This window comes from Girardinichthys multiradiatus, chromosome 18 (assembly GCF_021462225.1).
Source record: "Girardinichthys multiradiatus isolate DD_20200921_A chromosome 18, DD_fGirMul_XY1, whole genome shotgun sequence".
NCBI classification, from domain to species: Eukaryota; Metazoa; Chordata; class Actinopteri; order Cyprinodontiformes; family Goodeidae; genus Girardinichthys; species Girardinichthys multiradiatus.
Window position 1 is genome coordinate 17,729,215 of NC_061810.1, and position 25,640 is coordinate 17,754,854.

The following is a 25,640-nucleotide window of genomic DNA, read 5'->3' on the forward strand; positions in this document are numbered from 1 at the left end:
GTTGCCCTTTGTCACCGATTCTGTTCATAACTTTTATGGACAGAATTTCTAGGCGCAGCCAATGTGTTGAGGGGATCCGTTTTGGTGGCTGTAGGATTCGTCTCTACTTTTTGCGGATGATGTGGCCCTATTGGCTTCATCGAATATTGATCTACAGCTCTCACTGGAGCAGTTTGCAGCCGAGTGTGAAGCGGCTGGGATGAGAATCAGTGCCTCCAAGTCCGAGGCCATGGTTTTGAGCCAGAGAAGGGTAGAGCGCCTTCTCCGGGTCGGGGGGGAGGTCCTGCCTCAAGGGGAAGAGTTCAAGTATCTTGGGGTCTTGTTCACAAATGAGGGAAAAATGGAGCGGGAGATCGATAGACGGATTGGTGCTGTGTCAGCAGTGATGCGGTCACTGTACCTGTCTGTTGTGGTGAAGAGAGAGCTGAGTCAAAAAGCGAAGCTCTCGATTTACCAGTCGATCTATGTTCCTACCCTCATGGTCATGAACTCTGGGTCATGACTGAAAGAACGAGATCACGAATACAAGCAGCCGAAATGAGTTTCCTCCCCTTAGAGATAGGGTGAGAAGTTCGGTCATCTGAGAGGGACTCAGAGTAGAGCCGCTGCTTCTCCACATTGAGAGGAGCCAGTTGAGGTGGCTCGGGCATCTGGTTAGGATGCCTCCTGGACGCCTCCTGGACGCCCCTGATGAGGTCATCCGGGCATGGCCCAGAGGAAGACCCAGGACAGGAGGGACTATGTTTCTCAACTGGCCTGGGGAACGCCTTGGGATTCCCCCGGACGAGCTGTTCGAAGTGGCTGGGGAGAGGGAAGTCTGGGTCTCTCTGCTTAGGCTGCTGCCGCCACGACCCGACCCCGGAGAAGCGGAAGACAATGGATGGATGGATCAGAATACCTTTCCCTCCTTTGTTTGAAAATTTGAAGCTTTTAAGCGGAAAAAATGCAAAATGTTTGGGAACTCAATAAGAGGGAAACACTATTTCATGGTACTGTATGTGCATTGCTTTTATGTTTACATGCCAATACAGAAACAGAAAACCAAGTTGCACCTTTCATTTTTGAGTAAAATGTGTAATAAAAATAAAGCGATCTGTCCTGTTCAGATTTATGTGTTCTCCAATATTTTGAACAAACTTGAAATCTGTAAAAAAAAAAAAAAAAAGTTGATGGACGCCCCTAAGAGCACAAGACTAAAATCCGCAGCCTGGTTAACTTTGTGTTGCATCCCTACAGAAGCTTATTTTAAAACTACACATGAGTGGACATACTCAGAGCTCATTCAGACCTATTCATTCAGTGTGATCAGATACAGAGTTAATCAGGCCTGAAGGCCTGCCTCTCATACGTTCACAGACAGACCCCATCAAAGACAAAAAAACACATGTGATTCTTGTATTCCTTTGATCATTGAGGCTAGCCCGCATGCACACACACTTACACAAACACACTCTACTCTGCTGTTGTCCTTCTTTCATCCCAGGTTATATAGATGGTGAAGCAAACATCTGGGCCCCCTCTTCATCTGCACTGCTCAAGTGGTTGAACGCACCTGCTGCCCTGCTGTTTCCCACTCCATCTGCTTCAGTCAGCCTGTGTCTCTCCCTGATTTTCTAATGATTAAGATGGAAACTCTACAAACCCTCAAATCATCTGTGCTTAATGTACCTTTGGAGTGTTCCCAAACAATAGTGGGTGGTGGATAGCCTTCAGCCGAGCAGTTAAGGGTCACAGTTTTCCCATAGATCCCATCTTGATCCTCAGGCTGAACCACAAACTGAGGAGGAACTATGTACAGACACAAATATGAAAAGAACAGTTTACTGTTATGCACAATGCATTTGATGTCTTTAATATAGGACAAGGTTTGTATAGGTATTTATTGTAGGAAGGGACTTCCAGTGGGGATTAATATAAGTAAAAACAAAGAAATGCACCAAGATATTAGCTGGTGACTGGATTTCTTGCTTGAACAGGCCCGATTAATGACCAGCAGCTCATTAATCAGAGATGTAAAATTCTAATCGTTTTCTGTTTTTTAGTATCAGATAGCTGTTTAAAAATTAAGTCAAATGGATCACAGAGATGTAAGAACCTATTAAAAAAAACTACTTTCTATGACATGTGCCTACAAGTCTGAAGATCAGTCAAGCTGCACGTGAGCAAAAGAGTGCATCAGCAGACAACACGAAGGCTAAACATTTTTGCAGTAAAGCAGCTCTCTTTGATCCTGTTGAGCTTTAAACCTTGTTTGTTACAGAGAATGCTAAATTTAATAATGTTGGCAGTCTTTTGGAAATCTACATTCTCTATGAACACAGAGTCTCCTTGTTTTTTTAACGCTTGATGTGCAAACAATGCTAATTGCTAATATATTAAGCTAAAGAGAGCAGTGTGACACAACCTCTGCTTCTAATATAAATTATTAATGATACCTCTTATGCTACAAAAAATATTTTCAATTGTCTACAATTGATATTGGCATGTCAAAACTTTGCAAAAACTGGAGATAAGAAATCGGGGTTATAAAACTCATTGGTGAATCTTTAGTAAAGGTCTGCAGGCATACTGAGGAAGGTGACATAAACATTTAAATATTGCTTTCTGACCTCGAACAATGAGCTGACTCTGATGCTCCACAACAGCGGCCTCGTTGCGGGCGATGCAGGTATAGTTGCCATTGTGGTCAGGTGTCAGGTTGTTGATTCTCAGTGAGCTGGTGAAGTCAATGTTGTCAACCGTCACACCCAGGCTGGCGGGAATTGGGCGCCCATCTTTCTGCCAGGTTATGTCCAATGGCCGGTCCCCAGACATTACCACGCAAGGTATGAACACACGCTGACCGATTGTGAAGCGCTGAAACTCAAAGGGCTGGATGTAGGGGGGGACTGCAAACAAGAGCATAAAAAATACCAGTTTAAGGCCCTCACATAATTATAGAAACTATGTTGAACAGGTCATTAATTTTTTGGCAATCACAGATTGGGTCATTTTGGCACAGCTGAGGATACTGTGTGAGACCAAATGTCTGTGATTTGTTTGTTAGAAAATACAGTGCCTGAGCATTTATATCCCTTGAACTTTTACTTATGCTTCTCATGTTACAACCAAACTTCAATGTAATTTGTTGAAATTTTATGAGATTTTTACAAATAAAAATAATAAGTGTAGTGAACATTTATTTTCAATAATTTCACAATAGATTTTCTGAAATCTATCACACTGCTGTGTCTTTTTATTAATACATTTGATGACTGTTAAACTATGATTTTTGTCAATCTCACAGGAAACAGAGCTTCCCAATGAGCACTAAAATAATTAGAAAATGTTTTATATATAAATTTTATTTGTCCATTCATCGTACAGTAACTGAATTTAATGCCACTGTAAAAATATAATCTCATTCCCATGCAAATAACCAAGCCTTCTAAATACAGGCAGATTTCTAAAATGACTCCACTGCTTAGTGGGTCAGGAAACTGAGTCTGGCTGCGGAATCCCACAGTTATATGAAAATAATGTATTCAAATTGCTTGTTCTGTATTCAGTGGGAAATCTCCAACCATTGCACAAGTCATCAGCTTGTGTGTCCAAGCGAGTTCAAACTGCACTGAAATGCGCAGCACTTTAGCAGCTTATTTAATTCAAAACAAAGTGGAGATAATGGACTCCAGGGATTCCCCCAAAACACTTCCGCATTTTAAGCATGAGCAGAGTAAATTAACAAATGCACTCGCTAGCTACAGCACCACTGGGAAGGTTTGCTTTATATCATCACTCTCTCCTATGCTATCAGTCTCTTTTTGCCCTGGTTTCTTTTGCTCCACGGGAATGTATTTTATAGTGACAACAAGACACCTAAATGGAGGCGTAATGGGGAAGCCCTTTTTAGTATTACCTATTTCAGTGGTAAGATCTCAGAGGAGATCGGTCACTCAGCCCAGTGATATGAATGACTCAAACAGCTTTATATGCATTGATTCAGTGACTTGACTTGCCTAATAAAGTGAATTTCGTCCCCTGGGAATTTTATCCCATAGATTTTAATTTTCAAAGCTGATGATATCTGTTCATTGCATATAGTTGTCCTTGAGAGTAGAAAGGCTAAAGAGCAATGACCTATACTATTCATAAAGCTCTATTATATAATCAGTTTTATAAAGTGACTTTGATGGAAGCACATGTTATAAACCTACTTTAATTGTTTATTCAAGTTGTTGGAAAAGCAGTGAGTTTAGCTATTATAATCACCTACGTTTAAGGCCCATTTAAGCTTTCTTTACACACGCAATTAGGTCATCCGGTTTCTAACGTCAAGCCTTCCTGTCCTCATGTTATTAATCAATTTGGCATTGTTGTTAGTCACTAGCAGGCAGTTCTGAGTTAGCTGACACTACAGGAATTCTTAATAATCTACTTTTTTTTTATGTTTGATGACCCATTGAAAACATGTCCACCAGTTTAAATCAACTGTTTCTTGACAACGCAGCAACACAGTCAGTGGCACAGGTTGTATGTTTGTGACTGACTGAAGCACAATGAAAAATTGAGTATCCCATCTAGTTCTACTTTATATATGTCTCAATTTATTTTTGAAAACTGACTTTAAGCATGATTTGTTGTGAAATGCTGTTATTTATTTTAAAGAACTACCTCTGAGGACATTAATTTTAGTACTGAAAAAGTAATAAGTGACAGCTTGTAAACTTCCAACATCCTCTTCCTCAAAGGTGACAAAACATTCTAGCTTTTGTTCAAACAATAATTTATAACTTTGATATTTTCAGAACCTGCTTTTTGCAGAAGAAAACCTCTCCTACAAAAAGCAGGAGTCTGTTTGTATCAAAGTTGAAAAGAAAACCTCTAAAGTTCAGAGCAATCCCAACTATGGAATAACAACTTCAATTGTTCCTTGTATAGCTAGTAATACTGTATATTGTGCTGCTTCTTTGTTTACTTAAAATATGAAGTTTTAAGAAAACAAAGTTAAATGTGAAGTTTGTTATGGGCTAACTGCTTGTCCACAAGGTTTAGAAAAGTTTTGATTTAAAAAGCACTCAAGCTGTTTCTACATTGTCCTTTTAATGAATGACCAGCACCTTCACTGACTGTATAAGGCATAGTGTGAAGGAGAGCAATTCCCATATCTAACTGTTGCTGCACACTGCTGGGCAGCTGGCTAAAGAAGGGACATCCCCACTTTTACTTCGTTTAACAGAAAGATATGTTTGACTTCTTGTGGCCATTTCCAGTTGCAGAAAACACAGAATCAGAGTATGAAAACTAAAAGGAGCAAAACCTGTCATTTTTATTAAGTTAATAGTTTTAAAGTACAGTTGGCAAACTATAATTAATATATTTATTAAGTATCTCCATGGAGACTGGCAACCAGATAGCCTGGCTAAATAACAGCCAATATGAACTTTATTTTTTTTAATACACTATAAAGAGTAGAACTAAAAAAAGGAAAAGGGAAAACTACTACATTTAGTTTTTCTTCACGTTTTTTCTTATATATTTGTCATGTAAGAAAATCAATACAAAAAAAGTTATAGATGATATTATAATTGTACTAGTTATGTTATTTTAGTAGCATAAAAAATGTTGCGTTTATGTTTTAAATAAATGCAATTGGTTCACACTATTCTATTTTGAAGTAAATACAGCACACACTATAAAGTTGTAGATGTTTCTTACTGACGTTTATCACACTTAAGAATACATAAACCCACTCTATCTAATGCACAATTGCACAAGGATTACACGATAAGTCAAAGCTCTCCTCAGCTTTACATATTTAAACAAAATGGCATGTGCAAAAGGAAAAAAAAAAGGTAAGTTTTTATTTGCACTAAGTTAGATCCAAAAAGATAAAAATGTTAATATGTGTGTCTCACAAACACTGACTAGCATCACAGTAGACCTCAAAATCACCCCAAAACACATGCACTAACTATTTAATGCAAGTTTAAAGTTTAAGCAAATGGATTTAAAAATGTTTAATGATAGAATTTGAGGTGCTTGTAGACATAAAATTATCTAATTAAGGGCAGACTAGCAATTTGAGATATGACAGTTGCATTAAAACTAATTGTTTATGTGGAGCATTACACTGACATTTCCTACAAAATGTCATCTACAGTTTGGGCAAAGCTTATATCTTGGCAAACCCTTTCTCGTGAAGCCTAATATACTGACCTCTGACCTGAACATGAACACTTTGGGATTCCATCTTGTTGGGCTGCACCATCACCTTGCAGTTGTACTCCCCAGCATCCACCTGCTGTACGTTGCTCAGCTTCAAAGTACCATTATTCTCAAAAGCTCGCTGTCGGTGGTTAAATGGGAGCAGGGCTGAGTTTTTGTACCACTTTATGGAGTAGTAAGGGTAGCCGATCACACGACAGTGAACAAAGGCATCCCGTCCTGCAATTGCTGTGATGTTTTTCATTGGACGGATGCTGGCACGGCCTACAAATGGACAGAGATTGAGAATTGGTTCTCAATTCAAAAACACTGAAAGAGACCGGAGTATTAATATCACATCGAGCTAGCTGCAAAGTAGCCGCTACTTTGTCATTTTGGTAAATAAACTAAGTATGCTGTGAAAAAGCATTTGGCCAACTTACAGTTTGTCACACTTACATGTTTCAAATGATTGAAAAAATCTAATATCAGACAAAGATGTTCTGAGTAAATACTAAATTCAGTTTTTCGAATGATTTATTAAATGAAAACCTTTATCAACATCAACCTGCCCCTACTTAAAAATGTTTCTTACCCCCTTCATGAATTAACTGTGAATGATCAGATTTTTTGGTTTAATTTCACTAGCCACTGTCACATTAGGCTTTATTACTCCTTGAACCTCTAAAATAAGCAAACCACTTACAGCTGATTGACAACACAAAGCAGGCTAAAAGATCATAAGATGATATCTAAAGAAAATCAAGACCAGGTGAGAAAAAAAGGCATCGAAATCCATCAGTCTGGAGCATGCTACAAAGAAGCTTTCTACCGCTTTGGGTAGAAAGGTCTACCTCCAGTGAACCATAGTTAGAATCATTATCAACAGATGCAGAAAACATGGAACAATAGTGAACCTTCCCAGAAGTCGCCAGCCAACCAAAATGACTCCAAGAGCGCATTAACGACTCATCCACAAAGTCACAGAAGAACCCAGAACAACATTTAAATCATGGCAGGTCTCTCTTGCCTGAGCCAAGGTTCATGACTGAACAATAAGAAACAGCCTGGGCAAAAATGGCATCCATGGCAGAGTTCCAAGACCAAAACCACAGCTAACCAGAGAGAACACAAAGACATCCCAAAAAACATCTTGATCCCCAGAATTTTGGGGAAAATATTCTTTAGACGGATGAGACAAAAATGAAACATTCTGAAGGCTGTGCATCTTGTTACGTTTAGTGTAAAATTAACACAGCATTTAAGAAAAAATAACATAATACTTACAGTCAAAAATGCTGGTTATAGTGTGACAGCCTGGGGCGGCTTTGCTGCTTCATGACTTGGACAATTTGCCATGATTGATGAAGCCATGGATTTTCTTGTCTACTAGGTAAAGTCATGCTTTACCACATGAGGTAACAGGTAAGGTCTTACTGTGGCATGACCCTAAACAGGCCTTTCACGTTTGAAAACCCGTTGATGTGACTGAATTAAAACCATTCTTCAAAGAACAGTGGGCCAAAATTCCTTTACAGCGATTCATTGTTATCACAAACATTTACTCAGGTTAGTTTTGTCTGATAAAAAAGTTAATTTGATAATCAGAAACAATTAAGTGCGACATAAAAAAATAAATAAATAAATGTGTAAGCTGGTAAATACTTTCCATGCTACTGTATATTTTCAATCTAGCTTTAGTTGTGCTACCTGTCTCTAAATATGCTGTGAAGCTGCTGTTTTAAGCTGCTGTTGCTGCTGCACAAGCTCTAAATGTAAATAAACATAAGGCTATGAAATGACAAGCAGATTAAAGTGGGCTAACTATCTGAAGGAAATGTAACATTTAAGTAACACTCGCTCTTATAACTCAACTGTTGTACATTAAGCGTCTAATAAAATGTAATGCATTCAGAGTCTCATCTTGTATCTATTAAAATGGAAACAGAGTAATCTCTTTAACATCTGCTGACAAAAAGCTGGGCTGGCTGCTTGAGTAAATACATGCCGACGCAGACACACATGAATAGTCACTCGCACTCACAACCACACTGTGGATGAATGTATTTAGACAGAAGAAATATATTTGTCTTCTGGGTATTTGCAAACCTTATTCAGATAAATTTATGTGCAAAAACCCCAGATAATTACCTTAAATTATGAATACAGCTATGATCATTCTGTAATAATTCAAAGAGACTATAATATTATACATTATTCAAGGCTGAAAGAAACAGAAATAGGCAAGCTCAGCCCATTGAGTGAAGCCATAAAGGGAACATCCATGTGATGAGATTTAATAAATCAAATAAAATTACTGAGCAAAATTCAGGTGTAAATAAACGTTAACAAACCTTCAGACAAGCACATAGGAAATTACAGAACATTAACAAAATCTTAAAGGAAATAAGCTGCAATTCATATTTCAGTTCCTAACAACAGCATTCATTCCTTCACTGCAGACAAACACAAAGAGACACACAGTTTGTGTATTGTTGTTCTTGGAGGAGCTGATTTGACAAGCACCTCTTACGTTTATTCGAGCCTGGTGGTACACGACCCCGGCCGAGTTGCTGCACGTGCACCGATACAACCCGCCGTCCTGCACCTGGGTGTGGGTCACGTTGAGCTGGCTGACCACGTGGCCTTCGTGGGTCTCAAAATGGCCCAGGTGGTGGTGGGCGTCTTTGATGACGGGGTCGTCATCCAGTGACCAGCTGCACCTGGGAGGTGGCGTTCCCTTCACATTGCAGACGAGGAACAGGGGCTCGTTGGGGTTCATCACCTTCTCACTGAAAGAGGACAAGATTTTTGGGGTCCCATCTGCGTTGGGGGACGATGCAGAGCACAGTGGGGAATGAGACAGAGGGTCAGTCAATCAAAGCATTGCGTTAGACATCTGTCTTTTAACTTGTCTTCAGATGGTACAGTATCTTTTGTCATAAGCCAGTCTTTATTGAGTTGGCCTAAAACCATACAGAATGCTGCTGTCTGTCTCATAACAAACACTAAGAAACACGGCCGCATCACTCCGATACTTAAAATCCTTTCACTGGCTCCACCTCTGGTTTAGGGTAGGGTGACCAGACGTCCCCGATTTTCCAGTGACAGTCCCCATTTTAGACGACATGTCCCCGGAAATGTCCCCGATTTTACCGTTTTGTGAATGAGAATTAAAAAAATGTCGCATGTGGACTGTTATTAAGCCAGGTAAAACCAGGTAGAAACTGGTAGAATGCGCGAGTGAGCATGGTGCGCTCAACAACAGCTATTATGGTAGCCAGTCGCACTGCTATTAACGTCACAGACAGAGTAGAAGAAGAACTGAGCACATTGCCCTGAACTGGACTGCCCTTGTCATGATGATGGTTTGGTTCATTGTAGGAAAAGTTACTAGTGTTGTCAACATTCGCTGTGCCCAGGTAAAAATATAGCGCTTGGATGTGTTTTGTTTAACTAAAGGTGAGAAATGCAAAGAAACCAAGCTTTTATGAACGAACAGAACAAGAAAAGGCAAGACAGGAGCACAGGGGTAGCTGCAGCTGAGTGAGGAAGAAATCACTTTTTAAACACTATCTGAATTAGAAAATAGAACTACAGTGTCAACAAGGCAGTGGCGGATCTAGAGGTATGGTGGCAATGCTGGACATCTTCATTGAAGTTCCCTAATCTAAAAAATATATAGTGACCATTAGAATGATTTAATACAGTTTTCTGCATTTCTGCATTGTGGGATTTGCTTTTATTATAACATAAAATTATAACATAAATTGAGTACATCTTTAGAAAGCCTGGACTATCTAACTTCATAACACATCTGTAGACTTGTACAGATATGTTATTTCTCTACCACCACAGAGGAACGCTGCCAGAACACCAGAATCACTGTCCAGAGAGAAGTGTTTAACACCAACATCGACTAAGAAGGTGCCAACCTAGAAATAACCTCCTGCTCCAAAATCAGCACTCTCAGATTGGACTGAAATATGGGGCTATCTACATGGACAAGATAAATGTGTTCTGGAGAAAAGTTTTATGATCAGACAAGACAAAGGTTGCCCACAATTAGAGGAATATTTGGAGGAGTCAAGGTGATGCTTTTGAATCTAGGAACACTCCTAAATCTGGTGTTAGCGTTATGCTGAGGATGAAGTTTATGCTGGTGGTATTGGTGCACTGAACGGACCCAACCTCAACTGTATTGACTATATTAAAAATCAAGTCCATGGTAGGAGACCAACCAGTTGAATTTAACTCTACGAATTCTTCCAAAAAATTGTCAAATATGCAGCAAAGGTTATACAGTGTTTAAATTAATATGACTTTGATGTCAAGGATTAATGTATGTGAACTTCAAAGCATTACCTTTTTGTCAGAAGATTTAAAACTGCTTTTCATTATGGATCTAACTTTAAGATTAGGAGTCAGAATGCAGGATCGTTTCTCTTCACTGTCTGAACACATCAGTCAACAAAAAAATACAACTTTTATTTAATCAAAACTGCCAGTTTCTTTTTTATATCATTAGTACTGTTCCAGGAGCTATCCTCTAGACATGCAGTGTGTTTGGCCTTTGAAATTTCTCTGCCTGCCTGCAGCTTCTCTCTGATAATCTAGGTTTGTTCCACGTGATTATAGATGATCAATATCTTCTTCTCATGCCTCCCTGACCACAGAAGACAGTTGCCTAAGCAACAATGCCAAGGCTGGACATGACCATGCACTTACATTTTATATGTGTTTGTGTGAAGTCTAGTATGATCATACTGGTGGTCACATAAACCCCATGTTAATATCCAACTCATTTATTATACATAGACCAGCTGCTAATTCATCTGTACACAAGGTTTTTTTTATTTTTTATTAAAGGGGTATTTTACCTTCCAGGATAACCTGCACAAAGTCTTGTGCAGACATCTTGCCCTTCCTGGCGAAGCACTGATAAGCTCCGCCATCACTTTTTGTCATTCCCTCAATGATTAGGTTCTCTCGGTTAAGCCCTGTGAAGCGAACATTGTTTCCAGGGTAGATGATCTCTCCATTGCGATACCATGACAGCTCGTACTCATCGGAACCACTCATGCTGCAAGACAGAGACACCTTGCTACCCACGCTGCCTTTCACCTTTCGAGGGCTGACCACTGCTTTCAAGGGCTCTGTAGGTTCAGAAAACAGAGAATTGCTGTTGTAGAGAGGTTTTCTTTTATTGCGATGGTTAAGAGACAAAGTTAGGAAAGATTATCAACACAGTTTATTTTCTTTGATGATACTTACGCTTAACATACAGATGTCCCATAACCTCTGCATTGCCATAACTGTTCCAAACCTCACATACATATGTTCCCGAGTCACTGGGCTGTGCATTCTCTATGAGCAACCCTGAGATGGTCTGGCGAAAACGACTGTCTGGCTCCAGAGGGCTGTTGTCCTTCAGCCAGCGGTATTTGGGTGTTGGGAAGCCTGAGGCCTTACAGGGCAGCTCCACTCGATGATTAATCTTAACCTCTCTGTGGTCGAAGCCATCCAAAATGGCTGGCTCTGCATTGGTGGGGTCTGGACAGAGCAGAGACTTTTGAGTTAATTTGTTGTGAGCATCTCCATGCTGAACATTATGATCAAAGACTAATATTCATCATCACTTGTGTTCCCCTTTTAAAAAACATTCATGAGCTGTGTTTGTTTTACACTTAATCATATTACAACCATTAATTTCACTGTATTTTATCTGAATTTTATATGATAGTTTAACACAAAGCAGCAAATGAATGTGAAATAGAAGGACAATAATAAATTGTTTAATTTATTTGTTTTACAAATCTGAAAATCTGACATACACTACATTGCCAGAAGTATTGGGTCTCACCACCAGATCAATGAATCCAGTGTTACAATCACTTCCATGGCTGCAGGTGTATAAAGTTTGGTGTGGAAAAACCTGACTGACCTGCACAGAATCCTGACCTAAACTTTCTTGAACACCTTTTGGATGAATTAGAGCAGAGGCTGCAATTCTGGTTTTCTCATCTAACTATGAATACACTCCTAAACCTTGTGGAAGATGTTAACAGAATAGTTAAAGTAGCTGTTGCTGACAACGGTGGGTCCATCAACAAATTGGACCTATTGATCAAGAATAGGATGTCATCAAAGTTCATGTACATGTTAAAGTAGACAGACAAGGATAAGCTGTGAAGAAGTTTAAGGCAGGTTTAAGTTATGAAACAATATCTCAAGCTCTGAACATCTCATGGAGCACTGTTCAGTCTATCATCCAAAAATAGAAATAGTACAGCACAATTGCAAACCTATCAGGACTTGGCCATCCACCTAAACTGGGAAGAAAAGGGAGCATTAGGCAGAAAAGCAGAGAAGATGTTCTTATTAAGTCTAGAGGAGCTGCAAAGGTCCACAAAGTTTACATGGATCCACAAAATCTCCTGAGATGACGACAAGTTGTAAGGAGGTTTGCTACAAACCATGTAGTGGACACAGCCAACATGTGAAAGCAGGTGTTCTGGTCAAACTACATGTAAAACACTATGTGTGGCAATAAACTAATATGCCCAACCTCCTGAACACACCATTCACCCTGGTGGAGGTCATTGCAGAAATTACACTTAGGTTTGTAGTGACCAAATATTAAAAGGTTCAAGGGGTATGAAGAATTTTGCAAGACACACTATGTGTTAAATGATAGAACCATGGATGGATCAGTTTCAGTCTAATTATACATCGCATTAACACACATTTTAAGTTTATTTGGTTAAGCATATTCCGGTATGAAACCAGTATACTGACCTGACACAATGAGACGCGCGCTGTTACTCTGGCGTGTCTCACCAGTGTAGCGGTGGCGTGTTGTGCAGCGGTAGTTATTTAGGCCATCCTCAGGCAGGACGTCCACAATGTACAAGGCTCCCGTAGATGTGATGAGATATCTTTGTCCTGGGGCAGATAGAAGAACAAGGGGAGAGACATGTTGGGGAGCAGTTGTAAGACTGTTACACAGATTTCTTTCTCCACGGGATAACAGTTAAGAATAAATCTGAAAGAAAACACAGGTTTAGAAAGCCTCTTAAACAGAGTTTAAGTACATATTTAAATGAGTAATGTTAGCTGTGTTGGAACACAAAATAGAAACTTGCTTCATAACGAACCAGCAGTGTCAGAATCAGGAATTCAGATCTGCATATCTTAAGCATCTCTGATCTTTAACAGCCTTCATTGTCTTTGTGTTCATGCTTGCCATGTAACCTCACCGGTGTCGCTGTTTAATATAGAAAGCCAATTTTTTTTTGGCTGTCACTGTCACTTCCTTAAGTGAAGTAACATTATGTTAATTCAACAGATCAAACCAGGCTGAATGGGGTTGTCAACATCCATGAGGTAATAAACCTTCCTCTGCAGCATCAAATGGAACCTCACATTCCCAAGGGAGCTGACTGATGTCAGAACTGATTGAAAAGGCAATTTAAAGGAGACTGTGTAAAGGTGGGTATTCTAACACAGAGACTGTGAAGAAGGCCTCCTAAGCCAGAGGAGGAACAGTTTTAGAAACTTTGATAATTACACAGACAGTGACAGATTAAAGCCTTAGCGCACAAATTAGTGTGGCATCTTTTTTGTCAGGTTTGAAAAAAATAAATAAATCACACAATTAGCAGTTTTTTCTGATCATTTTGTGTTCAAACTTTTTTTCATTCCATCATGCCTTGCATGTCAGTCCTTTGTCATCCGGTGATTTGATGTAATTTTCTATAATCTACTCAGATCTACTGTAAGTCAATGTGGTGATGTGTCCCCAATAAACATCTACCAGCAAGATGTTGTTCACAGTTATTTTGGTATGATCAGGGGTCATAATCTGTCATATTGAAGACGGGTCAACTGCCCCAAAAGATAATCAGAACCCAAATCAATTAAATTACAGTTCAATACAGAGTCTTCAGCCAATTATACTTAATGAAATGGAATTATGCTGACATCTGAGTATTTTTACTTATTTATCCTCATCCAGCATTCTTATCAAATAGTTAACTGAAAAAGTGAAATAAAATTTCACACCGTGGTGAAAGTACATCGGTGGAAAATGTTTTTAATAGATAAAAGTGAAAGTAGGCATGAAATCGGGGTACAGTTTGGTGAATTGGAAAAATTTACCCTGAACTCCTGATTGTATTAAAAAGACACAAAATAACTAAGGAGGAAGATTTTAGACTGATCTTCAGATATGAACCCTATTAATGTAAAACAAAACAAAAAGCTTCCTATTTCTACCCATACAAATATAAAATTGTGTATAATTAAAAGTCTAACACTTTAAAATAATTTTCAAAAACAATGAGTGACAGATTAATATTATAGTAACAGTTATTAACACATTCAAATGTACAGATAATGTTTACACTGGCTGCTGACGCATATGTTTTGAACAGAAACAATTGCAGTATACTGAACATTCAGCTTTTGCACACCTGCAGAAAGATTTTTGAAATAAAACAAACGTGCATCTTGCAAAGTTCTGTACAGAACAGGATTGCAAGTACTGCATCATTGCAGAACTTTGGGTATTGTATGAGAACTATAACAAAAGAAATCCGCCTGTATTATTTTATAATTGCACCCCAGTTAAATTAAAAAAAGGATGGCAACTAGACAGCATTAAAGCAGCTAAATCAGATTTGTTGTGTAATTTTAATAATACATGTAATATCCAACAAGAATCCCACACTAATTTAAATTAAAACAAATGTTTTTGTGCAGTACAGGGTAAATAAAACTATATTTTCCAAACAGACACAAACAAGCAAGTGGATGGTAATCTTGTCTCTGTGTGGGTGACCAAATTACATATGGCCTTATTTAGGCCTTTTAACATCATCCCCTATATATCAGACAAAAACAACCATATGTCAGGCTATAATTAGTCTTTCTCAATGTTTCATGTTTCAATGGCAGGCTGCCATGCTGTGTTCTTTTACAACATTTCAGGATGGAAATGCTGAATTAGGACATGGCCTGGACCAATTTGCTGAATAAAGAAAAGAAAAAAAAAAAAGAATTCCAAACAGGATTTTGCACTCATATTAACATCAAACCATCCTGTTTTAATATTTAGCTGGAGACTAATATGTGTTAAAGAAGCAAAGCATGCTTAATATGCTTGGATTTTATGTGCATTTTGTGATGTTTACACAGGCAAAATGAAATCAGCCTTGTGGGGTTCAGCACAGGGGGGTGGGTGGGCGGAGGGTGGGGGTGACAGAGGCGGGAGAAGTGAAATGAAACTGCACAGCTATTGTAAGCACTGACCTAGATAGAACCGACAATGGATTCCACGGATATGATGTCCTAAAGGGGTTTCACGGGTTTTACATACAGGGCTGTTAGACGGGCAACCAGCAAGTAAAATCTATAAACAGAGGGAGGGAGGGTGTGACGGTGTGTGTGTATCTGTTTGCCCAGCAGCCATGTATGCATACCAGAAAGCAAGACAGTTGGTAAAAAGAGTTGTTTTCACTGTTAAGAAGGCCTGTTTTTATCATTTTGTTCGATATTTTGTTTCATTCTGAGCGCTTCTTTCATGTCTATTCTGAAATGGGTTGTTATAATTTAATCCTTATTTAGGGCTGCATAATGTGCAAATAGTTGGAGCCTAACACTATAGCAAATAACTTAATATCTAGAAAGAGTAAAAAAACCTGAAACCTGTGCATTGTGGCACAGAAGGAAAAACCAAAATCCAGTCATCTGCTCCAAATCTATCCCCATCCATGCCTCGCTTCTCTTCCTCCCTTCTGGCTTCTCCATTTTGAATCAGTACTGGCCCTCTGAAATCTCACTGTGGAATCCATCTTGAGTGAGACAAAATGGTATTTCACTCCAGCCGCTGTGAGCTGCAGCAATTTTCTCCTCACGCACCCCTATGCTCCTGCTAAACCTTTTAAGACATCAGAGCTCAGTTATTGTGTTATGACAGAATAAAGTGCAGGCAGAAGGGACACTACAGCAGGGAAGAGATTCAAAATGTGTTCTATTGTGTGTCTCTTTAATTTTGTTGCTCTTTCACCTGCTTACAGCATCAGCTTTTAGGAGGATTTTTTGTGCACATAGGTGTAGGCGTGGGAAAAAGGTATACAGTAATTTAAACACTTGACAGCAAGTATGCTAAAACGCACTGTAGTGTAGTGTGGGGTTTACACTGGTTTGGATTAACTAAGGAGCTAATCGAAGTCTAAGTTCCCACATGCATTGAAAATCCTCTTAGAAGATACTTCGTTGCTATTGTCAGACAGTAAAGTCCCTCTCTCCATTCATTCACAGCAGTGCCGCTGCAAAGTGAAAAAGTGCTCCACTCAACCAGACACACTTTATCTAATCATCTCCACTTTGCCAAAGACAGGATCTAATACAAACCACGGGCCCTTCTTCTCAGCAGGCTAAATAAGCCCGGACGTACAGATGAACTGGTGTCACACTGCCAACATGCGCTCTGATCTCTCTGTGATTCAAATGAATGTCAAGCTGGTTTGGTCTCACCTGACAAATTTAAGACTGAATAAGACAAACTACCAACATTTTTACCCTAATTGGCAATGCAGCGTTCATCTGTCGCTCTGCACGACCGGAGGTGATTCATACGTCTCCAAAATAAACATAATTTTAGTGTTTATCCTGGCTTTAAAAGCAGCTTGGTGAGATGTGAAAAACATATTTACTTGAATAAATATATCAAAATCATTCTTCAATGCTTTTTAGAATGCCTAGCAAAAGTATTCCTACCCCTTCAATATTTCACATTTTATCACATTACAACCACAAATGTTTTTATTGGATAGACTAACACAAAGTATTGTTAGTTGTAAAGGGGAAGGAAAAGAATACATGGATCTAAAAAGTGTGGTGTGCATTTGTATTAACTTCCCTTTATCAATACTTTGTAGAATGCTTTTTCACTGTAAATACAGCTGCATATTTTTTGAGTTTATATCTCCAGTCAATTTGCACAACCAGAAATTGAAATCCATTTTTTTTACTAAATAGTTCTAGCTTAATCAGACTTGATGGACAGGATGGGTGAATATAAACTTGAGGACTTCCCAATTGGATTTGGATCCAGACTTGGGGCCATCCTAAAGCCTGGTATGGTTTGATCTAAACCAGTTAGTAGGTCTGGTTGTATGTTTAGGGTCATTGCCTTGCTGGAAGGTGAACCTCAGCACCAGTTTCAAGTCTTTGGCAGCTTTTACCAGGTTTTTTTTTCCATGGTTACGTGTTATTTAGGTACATCCATCTTCCCATCAACTCTGATCAGCTTTCTTATTCTTTCTAAAGGGAAGCATCCTAAGCAATGTGCTGCCACCAACACACTTCTCCAATGTGATGGTTTTTAAGGTGATGTACAGTGCTGGTTTTTTTTTTGCATGGAAGAATGAAAAGCTCTGTTTTGGCCAGAACAGCTTTTTCCACATGTTTGCTTTGTCTCCTTCATTGCTTAAAGCAAACTTTAAACTGGACTCCTTATGCCCTTGTTTTAATGGTTGGTGCCTTCTTGCATCTCGTCTATAAAGGACACATTTTTGAGTGCTTCAGAAACATTTGTGTAGTCAGAAGATTCTCCAAACTGATCTGGGGATCCTCCAGAGTTACCATGGACATCTTGGCTACTCTTTTGATTAATGCTAGTCCCCCTGGTCTATTGGTTGAAGTGGTATGGCCCGGTCTCATTAGGTTTCCTATTCCTAAAGGATGCATTGAACGATGCTCTGTAAATAGTTCAAAGATTTGTATATCTTTTTATAACCTAACCTTACTTTAAACTTCTGCACAACTTTATTCCCGACTGCCTGCTCTTTCTCTTGTTCTTTATGATGCAGTTCACTAATTCTCAAACAAACTACTACCAAGGCCTTCACTGAACAGCTGTACTTATAATGAGATGGATACCATTTATTAATTAAGTCATTCTGTGGACACCTGGTTGCAAAGAATTTTATGTAGAATCAGATTAAAGGGGGATTAATACAAATGCACACCACCATTTTCAGATTTTCATTTGTAAAAAAATGAATGCTATGTATTATTGGCCTTTGACTTTACAATATCAAACAGCTTTATGTTGTTCGTCACAAAAAATCCCAATTAAAGACATTAACATCTGTGGTTGCAGTGTGACAAAATTCAAGGTGTATGAATATTTTTGCAAGACATAAATTGATATAAATATTACACCACAAAAACATGAATCTATAGGTTAGATCATTAACAGGTCAAAAAAGTGTAAGAAAAGGTATTCACTTCTGTAAAGGTTGGCTTGGTGAGTAATTGCTGTTTAACGACAAAGGCAGCTCTGATTCTCATACTGTGTATACAACACAGTGAAGAGGGTCCCAGTAATTGTCAGGTCAGCAAAGCCACAGAGATGATGAATGGGATGATAAATGGGCTCATGAATGTACTAGGTCCAGCTCCTGCTTTGGCCCACTTCAAATTTTCAGTGTCCTTTAAGACAAAACAATTATTAACAAATAGCTATCACTGGTTCTCATTAGGAATATCCACCTATTTTTAGGCTCTGATGTCACTCGTTCTTTGGAAAAGCAGCAGAGGGGATACACTGCTTAAAAGGAAAGAGTTTTTTCATTTCTGCCTGCTCTGAGTTGCATCGTGAAACAGGTCACAGGGGGGCTACAAGTCAGATCACAGCTTTAATCTGCTCTGATTGAGGTCAGATCTCTGGACTGAACTCTCCACCTTAGAGCTCCTCTGGGCTAATGCATAGCAGCATGCAAAATAACTGAAATCAGTACCATGATGATTCTGCAGGAAGAACAAGTAATCTTATTGCCTAAGTTTCTAAATATTTGAATATCCAAAAGCAAGCAATGTTAATATCTTCACAGTGGTAAAAGTTGTGTTATGCTAGCTATACTCAAAATTCATTCTTTGACCAAGAAATTGGTCATAAAGTCCATATAGAAAGGCAAAATGTTATGCTCCCTTTATATAGGGTATATATTTTTGCCATTAAATTCAATTATTTGTAAATGGAAGTGTCAGACATTATAGGGTTACTTTCTTTGTTTCTTAATATGATCATTTTTAACCTAAATATACATTTATTTTTAATCCATATTATGGGGAATTCTTCTCTTTGGTAGTCTTAGTGTTACATTAATGTTACATTACAGACATTAATAAATTTTTTCTAACAGTTCAGGTTGAAAGTTAAAGTCAGTATTCTAGGTCAATAAACCAAACCGTATTTGAGTTGGGCTGTTTTTAGAGTGTAATGAGAAGTAAGCATTAAACATGTGTCAAAGGGGAATAAATAAACAAAAACTCTGGAAGTTTACAAAAATCATGATCAAATTTAAAATCCACATCTAACATTTTTGAGAGTTTCAATAAATTTGGGTGGGGTACTGACACTGTCTCTAGCCCAGGGGCCCACAGTCTCCTAAATCCGGCCATTTTGACAGGGTGTCTTTTTTTGCATCAATACTTATGTGTTTGTCCACTTGCAGGTCTCACTCATGTGTCTTTTTTACTGGCTAGAAAACAGGTTATTACTGTATGACTAAGTTAAGTTAATTATAAATCCTTAAATAGCCCTGCACTACTTAGCATAGCTTTGTGCAACAACGTTTCCTCACCTTTTGACTTTTCATTTAGTTCTTTTTTAGGAACTCCGGGTTTTGAGTATAGAATGGCCGATCTGTAGTCAGCTCTCTCCCAATGACCGCTGGAGATAGGCACCAGCCCCCCTTCAACCCTACAAGGTTAAGCAAGTCTGGACAATGAAACAGTATAGACGGGGGTGTACTCTGAACAGGTTGCCAGTCCATCACAGGCTAACACAAAGACACAGGACAAATGATCATACACATACACACACTTAAGGGCAATTTAGAGTAATAAATTCACCTAACATTCATTTTTTGACATTTTTGTGCAACCAATGCCCTGTTAATTGTGATAAGGCCTCAAAGAGGGGCTTTTGGGACTTTTTAACACTGCCATCCCCAGAAACCTGGAAAGCCCAACCCTTCAGAAAACGGAAGATTACAAGGTATAAAGTATTTACTGTTTCCAGTCTGCCAATATGTGATTTAAATGTGCACAAAGTAACACTTCCAGCATAATCAAAAGTCTGAGGGAAGCACTAAGTGAACCTATTTCTTCTGTTTTAAAAATAGATACCTTTAGAGAAGTAAAGATACATTTTCTTAGAACTGCAGAAAAAAGTGAACAAAATATATTTTTAATGAACTGTGAATAAATAATAAATGTTTATAAATAAATATTTAAAATACAAATTAGTCTGCAAAAATCTTCAGCACCTGTAAAGGTCATCTAAAAAATGTCTTTTTATCAATGCACCTGCGCTGTGAATAGATGTTCAAGATACAAGTAAATGACAGAGCTGCCATTGAAGCCCGAATGAAGAAGGCATCCTTGATTCAGTGAAAGTTTTGGCATCAGAGCTGGAATGTAAAGAGGCTCTCTGTCAGCCTCAAAACAACTCTGTGTTCCTGTTTGGCTGATTTTACTTCCTTCTCCTGTGCTTTCTTTCTCTCTCTCTTTCTCCTCCTCCCCGTCTTTCCTTCTGTGTGCTGAACGCTAAAACTGTGGCTGGCTGTGTGAGAACACTGCAATGAAATCCTGCAGTCCCAAACGTCCTAAATGGAAGAATGAACTTGTTTTACAAAACAAAATAATAACAATGTGGATGCCAAAAAGCAATGTTATTTCATATTTGTCTACTATTTCAATAATAACCTTAAAAAAAATTATGTCATTTTATTTTATGGTACATGCTCCATGTGCTTAAAAGTTATGACTCTTTTCTGTCTGCATATGGCGTCACTAAACAAAACATAAACTATACTTGCTAATAAGATATAGGATATAAACACATTTTTAAACACCTCTAAGTAAACAAGCAAAATATGAGTTAGAGTACCATATTTATGATCCCTCTGCCCACCATCCATATCATGATAAGTTCTATGCTTTCAAAACTGGCTTATGAAAATTAAAAACAAATGTATAAGTCTAAAAAGCAAATTTTTTGTTCACATTTAGCTGGCATATTTAATATGCCAGCTAAATATTCCAAATATATGCACCTTAATCCCAGAACTGAAACCCAAAAATAAATGCACTTTTTCCATATTTGAAAAGAACATGGACTCTAATTTGCATTAATTAATATAGTGTTCACAATTTAAGAAAATACTCACTTTATTTTAAAATGTGTGTTAAATCATATCACTTAAATGAAACTTAAACTTAAAACTTGGTATTTTTCTAAGTATAGGAAGAAAAATTTCAAAAAGGTAACGACAACTTGACAGAGTGAAACGAACTGAATGGTAATTCAAGAACACTACTCAGAATTCAATCATTTATTTACATTTTTTTATAAATAAGCTGTGCTTTATAATTCATGCAAAAATGTCCAAGTGTCATGAGATGAACAATTACTTTTTAATAAAGAAAAAGAAAAACAAGTAAAGATGTTGTTTTAATAAATAATGCCTTTCACTCCCTCATTTAGGTTGATGCAACTGAGTAAGAGGAGGTGGAGCCTGTTAACCAAAAACTGGTTTGCATAAGTCTGGATATTGAAGCGTTCTTAGGGAAAATATAAAGTAGACAAATACCTCCATGTTGTGTAAATTGCTTATGGTTGAGTGTAGAACAATGAAATAAACAATTCTGTCCAGAAATCAATTTGCGAAGGTTTTACTGGGTGAATTAAAGGTTTTGATTTCACTCTTTTTTTAAGTGGGGTTGTGCTGGCTAGTTGCTGAGCAATTAATATCTTACCTGCAATAGAACGCAAACAAAGCAATCATATTTTGGAAAATCTAGAAAACGGTCTCATGAGGTACTCAAATCATACAAGGCCCATTCTGAAATGTCACTCATTTAAATGTGACAAAATTTGAACCTTTTTAACCATACCCCATATTAGTTATTTTTTGGAGTCACTGTTGCATTAGAATATGTTTTTCAATAGAGCAACATTCATGTCACTTCATGTGACTTTAAAAGCCCAAATTGTACAAACAGTAACAGAACATGAATTAAATGACTGAAAAAAAAAAAACAACATACATTTTCTAATACATGTTTAAATCAGCTGGAAAACAGCACAAAAAAAAGGTAGGATATTTTAGCATAAAACAACATTGTTGAGCTAAAGAAATACTGATAAAATTCTCTTAGAAAAGTGTTTGATGACAACGCAAAGAAAGTTTAGAGCTTGTTTTTTTTTTTTTTAACAGAGATTGTTGTCTACTGCAGGTTAAGCGCTGATTGCTCATACCTACTCCACACAACCCTACTTAAAAAAACTATTTTCAGAAGCATAATTAATTTTTAGAAATAATGCTTCCAGGAGCCCTCTCATCAACATTAAAGAAAAAATTTAATCATGTAGAACAAGACAATATTTATAATGCTAAATGTACATAACAACAAAGCACTTGGGACAATGAAACAAAAACAGGTTTTCATCAGACTATCCATTTAATGCTTTTCCTTAAAAACAGATTTTCCTTCTATTGTAAATGCTGTAAAATGCTAATGGGGCTGCTAAACAGCAAGCTCGGAGCCATAAATTCTCTCAGAAAACAGTGTTTATCAAGGAATAATTAGCCTCCTTCAAAACATACACATCAGATTTAAAGGCAGAAGTTGGCTTAACAGTTGAGTAATACATTTCAAAGACATAAGCTTCAGCATGCTACAATAAGAAAGCTACAGAAAAGCAACACTCTACAAATAAATGAAGAAGATGTTTCTGTTCCCAATAGGAGGGCACCTTTGTACAGGACCACATGGTGAGAAGATTAATTTTACATTAAAGTATAGCAGCTTGCTGAGGCAGGCTGCAGGCATTCACCTGTACACACATACAGTACTACACAAGAACTGCTGAAAAACAGTCAGGTCTCCAAGGTTAAAGAGACGGGGGGGGGGGGGGGTTGCTGATGTCTTTGATGAGGTTAGCAATCCAGTAATCTCTGCTAAAGCCCAGAGCCATTAAACAGCATGTTGATGAGCAGGTTGGCACACGTCAGGACAGGTGCATCAAAATAGCAGCAGGACTTTAGAGCATTTTTAGTAGGACAGAAGGTGCTTTCAGCTAGTAAAGCAATGTTACAGTATTTAAGAAATGTATGTGATTGTGCAAACTTTTCCATGTGGTTGTTTAGCATTTTGTTAATGCAAATTCAGTTACTCGATGCAATCTATTGGGTTTTCGTAGATAAAATAGTTTACCAATTGTACTCATAAATAGAACTTGATTGCCTTTACAATATGACTAGGATAGAACTAAAAGACTTTTGACTTTGTATTTGACTTTGAATCTGTCTATATCATTGGATTGAGTTGACTACATATATCTCTATATAAATTGGACCCATTTGCCTTGTAAAGTGCCATAAGTCAATGCTGGTTGTGAATCTGTGCTAAATGAGTACATTAAATTGAACTAAATTAATGCTCAATGCATGGAAAACAGTTCACAGAAACAAGAAATTTACTCCAAGTCTGACACTGTTGGAGTTCCACTAATGAAGTAAGCTTACTAATTTGAGGAGGGAGGCACGCAGCTTAAGTAGATCCACTTCTACCACCCTATCTTTGTACCCATAAACCTCAAGAAGGGGGGATTACCAAAGCTCTTATTACACAAACCTTTATCCCTTGCATCTGTGCTTTGTCTTTTTCATCTTATTAGAGAGATAGTTCGCAGCCAAATGGCCAGATGACTAATCTAATAATTTGCAAAGCCTTACTTCATGGCAATATATGGTAAAAGAATAAAAACCTCCCTAAGCCACAGCAGAGAAGTGGCTGCACTCTGTGTTGACTTTATGTCTGAAGAATTATTATACTCACAGATGGATAATAAAATGATTAATTAAATCTTGCCTCTTATTTCCACTGCAGAGGGACTCTTGGCTTCAGGCAGATCGGGTGCACATTCGCCCAATAAGGAATGTGTTATATGTGCAGTTGGGTGCACGTGTATTTGCACATGCAACATGTGTAGCAGTCTGCCATCATAACCTAATTATTGTAGCAGCTTAACAACACCAATTAGCACATTTCCATCAGACGACACTAATTTGTGAATTCCATTCCAGCGCCATTCAGGACGAGCACAGCGCGAGAGGGAGAGACTTAATTCACTGCTGAGCTAAAGGCAAAGCTAAATCCATATCTATAGAGCTGTGAAAATTGCTTATGGTAATTCCAGTTATTGTAAAACTAGGCTGGCGCTTTAATGAAATTTCAAATTTTAATCATTGTTTTTGTATAGTCCACATAGGTTTTCCCCTTAGGTAGCCCATGCTTCTTCAACCCCACGAGATGCCTCTCCCAACATCTTTCAAAGACAAATGAAATTGTTCTATTAAACAAAAGTTTCCAAGGGAGTGGAGAATGACATTTTTGTAGCATCCTAAGTAAACTATTGTAATATGCATATTATTATAGCAGATGACAGGAAAACATTATGGCTATGATAGGGGTCCACAATATTAAGGGAAAAAAGAAATTTATATTATTATTGATGACTAGATCATGTGCAGTTAATCTACATTTTCTCATCATTTTCCATAATGTCTACATCACACTCCATAAACTAAAGACTCTTTGGCCGCATTTTCATTAGTATCTACTGTACTCAACTTAGATACGGTAAGGTTTGGTTCTACATGTTTTGGTTCATTTTCCGTTACAATTAAGTACCATCTCAACATGATGTGATTTGCAGTGGCACAAACAGAACAATAGAGGACCTGCTGCTCAGTCAATGGCTGTGGTCAGAGTGAAAGAAAAGAGCCAAAGAAGCCATGGAGCAGCATCAAACTTTAGCTACAGGACATGTGAGGTTAAGCTAACGATACTTAATGCAAGCTTGCTATAGCACTCATATACACAATAATGGTAAATGGCCTGAACTTGTATAGCCAGAGACCCCAAAGCGCTTTACACTACAATCAGTCATTCACCCATTCATGCACACATTCACACAGTGACAGTGGTAAGATACAATAAGCCCAGCATACAACGATTTAACACTGAAGATATTGGTTAATTAAATGTGCTGTGACAGTCTTCTAATGTTGTGTTTTCTGCACCGGTCAGCTCATTTGGAACTGCAAGCAAACAGATATTAAAAATAGTATCGTCAGTACACGTTACCAAAGGAAAAGGCTAAAAAGCGAATATAGCTGTACTGAACCGAGCTGAGTAGGTACCAGTGGAGAGAAGCATTAGTCGCCCAAATCTGTAACGACTGCTTTCTGTTTGCACTCTTAACATTTTGTCTCTCGGGTATAGTGTTAACAGCCAACCATGCTGAGTGGGAACACATGGGACCAATGTTCCCAGTCTATTTAAACCTGCCTGCTTCTCATATCCTTTGG

The 25,640-nt window shown here is 38.1% G+C and overlaps 1 protein-coding gene across 3 annotated transcripts in view; it reads right to left on the reverse strand.

Annotated features, from left to right (window-relative positions):
* Nucleotides 1-25,640, reverse strand: part of dscamb (Down syndrome cell adhesion molecule b) — a 164,797-nt gene that overhangs the window by 48,106 nt on the left and 91,051 nt on the right. For all 3 annotated transcript variants that reach the window (XM_047392202.1, XM_047392203.1, XM_047392204.1), the window contains exons 4-10: nucleotides 12,985-13,131; nucleotides 11,461-11,739; nucleotides 11,067-11,342; nucleotides 8,713-9,009; nucleotides 6,199-6,471; nucleotides 2,610-2,888; nucleotides 1,669-1,788 (exon numbers count right to left, since the gene is read on the reverse strand). In XM_047392202.1, the coding sequence (XP_047248158.1) occupies nucleotides 1,669-1,788; nucleotides 2,610-2,888; nucleotides 6,199-6,471; nucleotides 8,713-9,009; nucleotides 11,067-11,342; nucleotides 11,461-11,739; nucleotides 12,985-13,131 (1,671 nt within the window). The remainder of the gene's footprint in view (nucleotides 1-1,668; nucleotides 1,789-2,609; nucleotides 2,889-6,198; nucleotides 6,472-8,712; nucleotides 9,010-11,066; nucleotides 11,343-11,460; nucleotides 11,740-12,984; nucleotides 13,132-25,640) is intronic.